Here is a 10,819-nt window from a genome sequence, read left to right on the forward strand (position 1 = left end):
CCACTGCTACAACTGTACACAGAATGAAGCTACCGGGACTCACTGTATTATCTGATGTTTGGGCATGAGGTTGCCCGTCAACCTCTGTTTTGGAACTGACAAGGAAGATCTACCGCAAAAGACTAATCTGAAGTATGTGTTTGAAAAAGTGCTTATGAATTAGATGAGGTCTTGGCTACTGAGCAGAATCAAGGAAATAAGAGGAGTTGTGATTAAAAGGTTAGGTTCTCTCAACTCATGCCTGGAAACCGTGTCCTCAAAGAATTTGAGGCTACCTGAGAAGTACAAGTTGGCTGACCGCTGGGCAGTTATGCCCTTTGTAGGGGAGAGTCAGATGCCAAACATGCCAGTTTTCTGGGTGAAACCAGAGGATGGGAATGGGCCTGTCAAGATTCTCCATCAGAACCACCTTCTACCTCTGGGGCAAGAGGTGTGTGTTGACCCAGAGCCAGACCTGGACCCTACACCTAGTAAGAGGACTCTGCGGCGATGTGGAGAGACTGAAGGACCAACAACAGGAAAGATTAGACCAGCCCCGGACCCTGAATGGGATACAGACTCGGAGGATGAGGAAAAGATTCCCAACCCTCATACTGAGGCAGGTAAAATCGGGGGTGGGGGGCAGGTTTGCAGCTGGACCACGAAGGGGGGCTGGGCTCTAAAGTAACTGGGAATGAAACTGAGCTCAGACAAGTGACAGAGGGGCCCGAGTTGTCAGAAGGCACGAGTAATAGACCAGATGGAGGGCCTCGCAGTTTAGAACAGAAGTATCCCAAGGAGTATCTGAAACTGAAGGCGTAGATAACAGGATAAGGAGGTCTCAAAAAGTCAGGAGACCCCCAGGTAGGCTGGCCTATGTAGCACCGGAGGAAACAGAGGATTGTTGTGACTATTCCCTCAAGTGAGATATGTCACTACCATTTACAAATGGATTGGAGGTTCTGACATCAAGAAATTCCTTTGAAAACACTGTTATTAATGACGGGGTGACAAATTATTTCAAAGTCATGAGGGCATGACTACTTGTGGTGGGGGGAAGAGTGTACTGCCCTGGTTCACATCTTTACTGTTATGCTGTAGGTATTTCATTTAGCAGCTCAGTAAGAGCAGTCTGTTCTGCTGTCAGTCCGTTTGGGTTATTGTTGAAGATGAAGGATGATGCAGAATGTGTGCCATCCAATCACCGGGAGGTTTTCTTGTTGAAGGACAATAAGGTTGGGCTTGTGTTCGGGGTGGGGGGGGGGTGGGGAGATGGAGAAAGAAGACGTGAGGAGAACTGGTCATAGCACACAATCCGGTGGGAGACCCGTTTGTTCAAGGTGGATTGCAAGTGATGTTTGGAAGGTGGTGTGGGCATTCCCCCTGACGGGGGCCTGGTGCTCAAGTGACAGAGAAGTTCAAGATGAGCTCCAACTTGTGCACATTTGACTGTTTAATTAGAATGGGCCCTTTTCTTTTTGTTATTCTTTACTAACCCTTGAGGTTAAGATTCATAAATATAATTCCTTTAATCATGTACAGTGTACCGTCTGTTATTTCGTAGCACTAACTTGTAACAGGGGAGCAAATTACACAGCACCCACACAAACTGGGGTTTGGGGTGGGACGAGCCATCTCAATCTCATGAGTTTGGCGGGACTTGAGAGTGTCCTCCTGAGATTTACGCAGCCAAGGAAACCAGGGTGTTTCACACATAAATATTTCTTGTAGCTGCATGTTCCTGACCTCATGAGCTTTCTGTGTAGCAGTTTCTACTGTTTCATTAAGCCACTCCGCTTTAAATGAACTGGCAGTTCTTTTGCTCTTCACGCCCTTTGCTTCTTTGGAATCCGACAGCGAATCAACAATTTCTTCAATAAAAACAGTATAAATAAGCCAGTTCTAAAATCTGCAGACAAATCATTGCAAGTTCCATGTTGTCAGCACCTTCTGCATCAAAAACCGGAAAAGGAAATGTGATTGTATACATTTGTGAAATATACTTAATATGACAATGAGATCAAGGGTGACAGCCTGTTGTGCACAGTTTAAATTCCTTTGTGCGCTAGTAGCAAACGATGTGTGTGCACACACACCTTAGAGGGAACATTGGCTATAGCCTGTGATCCAATCCAGGGTTTCAGGCGTTTATATGTGGAATAACAGACCCCACTCCCCTCAGAAGTGGGTTACATGCTGGGATCTAAACCTGGGATTCAGGGTTTATATATAGAGTAGATTCCTGGGAGAGGATTTCAGGCTGGGGTCTAATCCAGGGGTTCGTGGGTTTAAGTATAGAATAGTAGATCCATGGGAGTGGGTTTCAGGCTGAGATTTAATCCTGGACACTCACCGGCTACTTCACTAAGTACACCTACTCATTAATGCAAATACCTAATCAGGCAATCATTGCCAGCAACTCAATGTATAAAAGCATGGAGACATCCTTGGAGTTCAGGAGAATGAGGGGGGATCTCACAGAAACATTCCAAATGTTAAGAGGCCTGAACAGATTAGATATGGTAAAGTTATTTCCCATGGTGAGGGAGTCTAGGACAAGAGGGCATGAAGGACACCCATTTAGAACAGAGATGAGGAGAAATTACTTTAGTCAGAGGGTGGTAAATCTGTGGAATTTGTTGCCATGAGCAGCTGTGGAGGCCAAGTCAATGGGTGTATTTAAGGCAGAGATAGATAGATTCTTGATTAGCCAGGGCACCAAAGGGTATGGGGAGAAGGCAGGGGAGTGGGGATGACTGGAAGAACTGGATCAGCCCAGGATTGAATGGTGGAGCAAACTCGATGGGCCGAACGGCCTACTTCTGCTCCTATATCTTATGGTCTTATGGACATGGTCAAGAGATTCAGTTGTTGTTCAGCCCAAACATCAGAATGGGAAAAAAAATGTGATCTAAGGGACTTTGACCGTGGAACAATTGTTGGTGCCCAGACAGGGTAGTTTCAGCATCTCACAAACTGCTGATTTCTTGGGATTTTCAGTCACAACAGTCTCTAGAGAGGGGTGCGAAAAACAAAAAAAAATTCCAGTGAGCAGCATTTCTGTGGGCGAAGATGCCTTGTTAATGAGAAATTAGAAGAGAATGGCTGGACTAGTTCAAGTTGACAGGAAAGCAACAGCAACTCAAATAACCAGCCATTACAACAGCGGTGTGCAGAAGAGCATCCCTAAACACACATCAAACCTTGAAGTGGATGGGCTAAAGCAACAGAAGACCACTAACATATTACGTACAAAAGGTGCCTAATAAAGTGGCCACTGAGTGTATGTACAGATTAACAGATCCATGGGACTGTGTTACTGGTGAGGATCTAATCCAAGGGTTTATATATAGATTAACAAATCTGTGAGAGTGGGTTACAGGCGAGGATCCAATACAGGGGCTAAGGGGTTTATATATAGAATAACTGATCCCTGACAAGGGGTTACAGACTGGGTCTAATCCAGGGTCTTGCAGGTTTATATACAGATTACAGATCCCCGGGATCTAATCCAGGGATTGAGGGGATGAGTGGAATCCCAGTGGTGGAAGATTTGATAACAAGTTGACACTGCTGTCTGAAAGAAATCTCTCCACACTCACTGGATCTTACCACAGTCAGCAGAGTGCTCTTCTCCATTTGGTGTGGAGCTGCTGCGGGGAGAGTTATGGAGCCACCAGAAGTCATCGAGACCAGCTCCGAGCTGGGCCGCACGCTGCTCTCGGCTCTGCGGCTGGGCATGACGGAATCTCTGAATGTACCTGGAGGGAGCAGGCGAGAGGGTTTAGAAATCTAAGTGAGTAGACGGGAAAAGTTTAATGCCACCCTCCCGAAGAGAGTCCCAGAGTCCTCAGCATGGAAACGGGCCCTTTGGCCCAACTAGTCCATGCCAACCAAGATGCCATCCAGATTAGTCCCATTTCCCTGCTTTTGGTCTCTGAACCTTTCCTACCCATGTACATACCTTCACCACTTCCTCTGGTAGCTCATTCCATATACAGACCACCCTCTGGGTGAAAAAATCTCTCCCCTTTTACCTTAAACCTGTGCCCTTTAGTTCTTGACGTCCCAACCCTGTGGAGAAAAACCATGAACATTCACACCATGTCCCCCATGATTTTATTCATCTCTACAAGGTCTCCTATGGTCCAAGGCATAAAGTACCAACCTGCTCAACCTCTCTCTGGAACTCATTCCCTTAAGTCCTGGCAACATCCCAGTAAGTCTCCTCTACACTTCATCCAGTTTATTGGCATCTTTCCTAGAGCAGGGTGACCAAAACTGCACACAACACTCCAAGTGCAGCCTCACCAACATTGTGCGCAAATGCAAAATAACATTCCAAACCCTGGACTCAGTGCTCTGACTGATGAAGGCCAACATGCCAAATGCTTTCTTCACCGGCCCGTCTAATTATGGCTCCACTTTCAGGGAATCTTGTACCTGTATCCTTGTCCCCTCAGTCACACAACACTCCCCAGGAACCTACCACTGACTGCACTCTTTGCTTTGACTTCCCTGAATGAAACAATTCGCACTGAGACAGGATGTCTCAGATCACAGTAACTTTTTCTCCTCACCAATTGACAAATCCCTCTGGTTCCCCAAGCCTTCCACCCTCTGGGAAAGCCTTCTCCCAAACTTACTCCAACTCTGATCCCCTTAACCAGTTTCCTCAATATCCTGATCTGATCTACCCATTTCCCAATGTCCCTAACTGATCCCCTTAACCCATTCCCCAATGTCCCGAACTGATCCCCCGAACCCATTCCCCAACGTCCCAATCTGATCCCCCTGAACCCGTTCCCCAACGTCCCGATCTGATCCCCCTGAACCCGTTCCCCAACGTCCCGATCTGATCCCCTTAACCCATTCCCCAACGTCCCGATCTGATCCCCCTGAACCCATTCCCCAACATCCCGATCTGATCCCCCTAACCCATTCCCCAACGTCCTGATCTGATCCCCCGAACCCGTTCCCCAACGTCCTGATCTGATCTCCCTGAACCCATTGCCCAACGTCCTGATCTGATCCCCTTAACCCATTCCCCAACGTCCTGATCTGATCTCCCTTAACCTATTTCCCAACATCCTGATCTGATCTCCCTTAACCCATTTCCCAACATCCTGATCTGATCCCCTTAACCAGCTTCTTCCCATTCTTGATTCAATTTCCACCATAAGCTGCCTTGTTCCCAGGACCTCTACCCTCTCTATTTGACCACGATCCCTGTATCCCAAGGCAGACCTCCAGTGTAATTCTTCCCTCCACCTGCACCGTGAGGGTAAAGGGATAATTCGGACAGGGACTAGGACTTACTTGGCAATGATGGAACTGTTCGCAGGTGCTCCATCTGGGCTGCATCCCCATCCCGTGTCTGGGCAAAAGTTCTCACGAGGTGGGTCACCGGACAGGCTCTGCACATGGCTTGACCTACCCTCCAGTGGGGAGGGAGATGCACTCTCACTGGAGGGCCAGGATTCCTCCAAATGACTGATAGAATCAGAACGTGCACCATCGCCTGTTGGTTCCAGGGGATCAGGGGCTGAAGATGTGTCCTCAAAGGGCAGGCGCTGCCTGGACCACTGGATCCTGCCTTCTCTCATCACCTGGGGGAGAACCAGAGTGTTACTGCCACTGCTCCCCTTCTTCCCCTCCCTTCTTTTCCTTCCTTGATCCCCTTCCACCCTCCCCGCGCACAATGACAAGATGCTGCATTTCTGCTGTCCCGCCTTCTCCAATCCCAGCCGCCACCCCCACCCCCCCCCCACCACCACCACTCATCCAATTTTACCTTCCGCTGCTGCTGCTTGGATGGGCTCTGCGGCGAGGAGGGGCAGTAGTGACTGCGGGAGATCAGAGGCTCCACAAAAGGGTTGGCGTGGCTGAAGAGAGCAGAGCTACAGGGCAATGGAAGAGAGACACAGCAGGTCAGGATATGAGTTTCTGTGGTGTTAATCGTAAAAGAAACCCAGAAGGATAGGGCATCAACAGTTTCTACAGCGGTACAGTGTCTGGGAGGAGTACTCCAACACACAGGAACAGAAGAGGCTGCAGAGAGCAGTGGGATTCAGCCAGCTCCATCGCAGGTACTGCTCTCCCCACCAGAGGACCTTTACAAGAGGCGATGTCTTATGAAGGCTGCATCCGTCATCAGGGACCCCTACCATCCGGGCTGTGGTCTCTACTCAATGATGCCATCAGGCAGGAGGCACAGGAGCCAGAAAACCCACACCTCAACGTTCAATAACAGCTTCTCCAACATTGCCATTGGGTTCTTGAACACACCTATAAAACCCTAACACTACAGAGGATTACTTTTCTTTCTCTCACACACACAGAACGTGAACTAACATTGTTATGTTTATTGTGTAAGCTATGTATTAGATATGTTAACTTCAATTCATGGGCAAGTAGGTTTGAAATATCTGTAATGCACTGTGCTGCTGCTGAACAAAGCTAGTTTTCATGGTATTTACACGTAAATTCACAAAACATATCAGAATCTGGTTTACTATCGCTAACATACATTGAGAAATCTGTTGTTTTGGGGCAGCAGTACAGTGCAAGGCATAACAATGCTACTATGAGTTACAAAACAAACAAATAAATAGCAAAAGAGGAATAGTGACGTCCTGTTCATGGACCGTTCAGAAATCTGAGCTGTTTCTAAAGTGTTGAATTGAGCAGAATTAGGCGATTTGGCCCTTTGAATGTGCTCCACATTCAATCATATTTGATTTTTTTAAAACCCCCACTCTCCCTCCTACTCCCCATAAACTTTAGCCTGTTTACTAATAAATCTCTGCCTTAAATACACCCATTGACTTGGTCTCCACTGCCCTCTGCTGGCATAGATTCTCCACGTTCCAGCTGAAGGAAATGCTCCTCTACTCAGTCCTAAAGTGAAGTCCTTTCATTTCTGAGGCTGTGTCCTCGGATGTTAGACCCTTCCACTGATAGAAACACCCTTGTCATGTCCGCTCTATCCAACTCTTTCTGTATGCAGTAAGTTTCAATGAGATTCCCCCTCCCGAACTCCATGGACAACAGCACCAAAAACATGAAAAGCTCACCATAAATTCAGAATCAGAACCAGGTTTATTATCACCGGCATGTGACATGAAATTTGTTAACTTAGCAGCAGCAGTTCAATGCAATACATAATATAGCAAAGAGAGAGAAAAAATAAAACATAATAAACAAGTAAATCAATTACATATATTGAATAGATTATCAAAAAATGTGCAAAAACAGAAATACTGTATACTAAAAAAAGTGAGGTAGTGTCCAAAGCATTAATTTCAAGGATCATTCTTGTGAACTATCTCCAAACTCTTTACAATGCCAGCACATCCCGTGAGCTCAAAATTGCTCAGAAGATTCCAAATGCGGTCTGACTCCTACCTTATAAAGCCTCAATATTACACCCTTGCTTGTACAGTATACGCTAACCGAAAGTGAATGTGAACTTTAATCTACCTTCCTTACTACTGATTCAGCTTCCAAGTTAACCTTGAGGGAATCCTGTATTAGGACTCCCAAGTCATTTTGAACCTTTGACTTTGGAATTCTCTCCCTGCTTAGAAAATTGTTTGCGTCTTTGTACCTTCTACCTTATTGCACAATCCTGCACTGCCCTATTCCACCAGCCACTACTTTTCCCATTCTCCCAAACTGTGCAAGTTCTTCTGTAGACTCCCTCCTTCCTCGATACTACTTGCCCCTCCTTGCATCATCCACAAACTTGGCCACAAAGCCATCAATTCCATCATCCTGATCACCAACATGAAATTTCAAAAGTTGTGAACTCAGCATCGACTCCTGGGTTTACTGACCACCAGTCACTGGCAGCCAAACCCGTCTTACGTCTGAACACCATTGGGTACAGTCCCAGAGTAGCATATTGTTTCGAATGCTCCTTGTACATTAACTCTTGCATTCGTGGAATTGGTTTGGTGAATCTCTTCCGGACCTTCTTCATTGACAGAGGAAATGGGTAGCAGAGATAAACGTGTTTCACCAAAGCTATCATCAAACAAAACTTCATCTGAGGTATGGTCTCAATCCATCAATCACCTTATCATCCCAAACCCAACAGAAGCTACCTGACCTACCCTGTTTCTCCTGCTGTTTGCCTGCTGCTCCAGATTCCAGAGTCTGCTAACTCTTGTGTCTCCAAAATTTTACTTAAGCCCTTCAGGAGGTTCATGGAGGGAATTACTATGAGGGTCGGAGAGAATTAAAAATGGCACTTTACACTTATGACTGTGGCTAAGCACAGCTCCAATGCCCTATGCAAATTTGCTGATGACACCACTGTCGTTGGGCAAATCAAAGATGGTGACGGATCACAGGAGGTAGGAGGGGGACTGAAAATCTGGCTGAGTGGTGACACAAGAACAACCTCTTACCCAATGTCAGCAAAACCAAGGAGCTAATTATTGACTTCAGGAAGAGGAAACCAGAGGTCCCCCCATGACAAACAGTGGTCTCATCGGGGGGGGGGGAGAGAAGGGAGCTCAAACGTGGAGAAGTCAGCAATTAAAAATTCATCGGTATTTCATTTCAGAGGACCTGTCGTGGGGCCCACACAAGTTCAATTACGAAGAAAGTACAGCAGCACCTCTGCTTCCCTTGGTCTTTGCAAAGATTCAGCATGCCATCTAAAACTTTGACAAACTTCTATACATGTGTAGTGGAGAGTACGTTGACTGGCTGGTATGGAAACACCAATGCCCTTGAGCAGAAAATCTGACAAAGCTTAATGGATGTGGCTCATCCATCACCGGTACAGCCCTCTTCACCACTGAGCACACGAAGAGTTGTCGCAGGAAAGCAGCATCCATCATCACTGCTGCCATCAGGAAGATGGTGGAATCGGAGCCTCAGGACTCACACCACCAGGTTCAGGAAGTTATCACCCCTCAACCATCAGGCTTTTGAACCAAAGGGGATAACTTCACTCCCCTTGTCACTGAAATGTTCACACAACTTATGAAATCCCTTTCAAGGACTCTTCATCTCATGTTTTTGATATCTTAGTTCTTATTATTTATTTCTTTTTGAATTTGCACAGTTTGTCGTCTTCTGCACACTGGCTGCACGCCCGAATTGGTGAGGTCTTTCATTGATTCTATTATAGATTTATTGAATATGCCTGCAAGAAAATGAATCTCAGGGTTATATATGGTGACATATATGTACCTTGATAATAAATTTATTTTGAACTAGGATCAGTGTGAACGGGCAGTGAGGAAGGGGGATCCACTGAATCACTGGTCTGAGAGAAAAGTTAATAGGAATGTTGCGAGAGTAAGATGGTTAACCACAGACTCAGTGGGAAGGGTCTGTTCCTGCGCCATTTGGCTCTAGGAGGCTCTTGGAAGAGAATTCAAAACGTTGGTGCCCAGGACAACAGCAGAGCAGCGGATATCCAGAATAATTAAGGGGCTGGGTTTGAAGGTAAGGAACTAGAGGCAGGAAGCAGGACACTCAGCCAGGTTGAGCCTGGATCAGGGCTGCTCTTCTACCCAAGCACCATTATCCCTGGCTCAGATCCGCCTCCGTCGATCCCACTAACAGCTGGGAGATTCTTCAACCTCGAAATGATCCGGGTCCTCTGGGTGCACAGAATCACAAAGGGCCACTGTGCTCCGACTGGAGGAAAGATTTCTCCTCAGCTCGGACCCTGACACCGAGAAAGAATTTTTTTAAAAAAACATGGTAACTGGAAATCCTAAATAAACAGAAAGTTCCAGAGTTGCAGACTCCACTCAACCCAGACCCATCAACTCAATGCAATTGCAGATCTCTCCTGCCCAAATGCAGAACCCCTCCAACCCCAAACACTAACCCATCAACTCAATGCAATTGCAGATCTCTCCTGCCCAAATGCAAAGCCCCTCCAACCCCAAACACTAACCCATCAACTCAATGCAATTGCAGATCTCTCCTGCCCAAATGCAAAGCCCCTCCAACCCCAAACACTAACCCATCAACTCAATGCAATTGCAGATCTCTCCTGCCCAAATGCAGAACCCCTCCAACCCCAAACACTAACCCATCAACTCAATGCAATTGCAGATCTCTCCTGCCCAAATGCAAAGCCCCTCCAACCCCAAACACTAACCCATCAACTCAATGCAATTGCAGATCTCTCCTGCCCAAATGCAAAGCCCCTCCAACCCCAAACACTAACCCATCAACTCAATGCAATTGCAGATCTCTCCTGCCCAAATGCAGAACCCCTCCAACCCCAAACACTAACCCATCAACTCAATGCAATTGCAGATCTCTCCTGCCCAAATGCAGAACCCCTCCAACCCCAAACACTAACCCATCAACTCAATGCAATTGCAGATCTCTCCTGCCCAAATGCAAAGCCCCTCCAACCCCAAACACTAACCCATCAACTCAATGCAATTGCAGATCTCTCCTGCCCAAATGCAAAGCCCCTCCAACCCTAAACGCAAATCACCCAGTTCAAAGCAAGTACAGAGACCCATTAATTCTATGCATATGTGGAACCCCCAATCCAATGTACAGAGAGCCTTTCAATCCCAAACACAGACGTTTCCAAACCCATAAACCTCAACACAGCCACATGACCCACTCGACAGCACCAACACAAGGAACCCCATACATGAGCAGCCCACCCTCACCTTTCTATTTCTCTTTCTCCTTCCCCTCACTCACCCTCCCGAAGCTCGTTCCATCCCGCTCGCGCCCAGCGGGCCCAACGGCCTTCGCCTGCTGTCGCGCGTCTCAAGCGGCGAGGGTGGGCGGAGTTAACGGTCGGTCGGGTGACGGGCAGGGAGAGGAAGCGAGTGGAACCAAC

At 47.1% G+C, this 10,819-nt stretch overlaps 1 protein-coding gene across 5 annotated transcripts in view; it reads right to left on the reverse strand.

Moving 5' to 3' along the window:
- proser3 (proline and serine rich 3) overlaps positions 1 to 10,775 on the reverse strand; it is a 30,042-nt gene extending 19,267 nt beyond the window's left edge. For 3 of the 5 annotated variants that reach the window (XM_072266231.1, XM_072266229.1, XM_072266228.1), the window contains exons 1-4: positions 10,678 to 10,775; positions 5,774 to 5,879; positions 5,299 to 5,588; positions 3,592 to 3,740 (exon numbers count right to left, since the gene is read on the reverse strand). In XM_072266231.1, the coding sequence (XP_072122332.1) occupies positions 3,592 to 3,740; positions 5,299 to 5,588; positions 5,774 to 5,879; positions 10,678 to 10,697 (565 nt within the window). In that variant the 5' untranslated portion in view covers positions 10,698 to 10,775. Of the gene's footprint in view, positions 1 to 3,591; positions 3,741 to 5,298; positions 5,589 to 5,773; positions 5,880 to 10,643 lie in introns of those variants that run through there. The other 2 variants (XM_072266230.1, XM_072266233.1) reach the window with 2 other exon arrangements.
- Positions 10,776 to 10,819: the final 44 nt, after the last annotated feature.

Source organism: Mobula birostris, chromosome 8, assembly GCF_030028105.1.
Source record: "Mobula birostris isolate sMobBir1 chromosome 8, sMobBir1.hap1, whole genome shotgun sequence".
NCBI classification, from domain to species: domain Eukaryota; kingdom Metazoa; phylum Chordata; class Chondrichthyes; order Myliobatiformes; family Myliobatidae; genus Mobula; species Mobula birostris.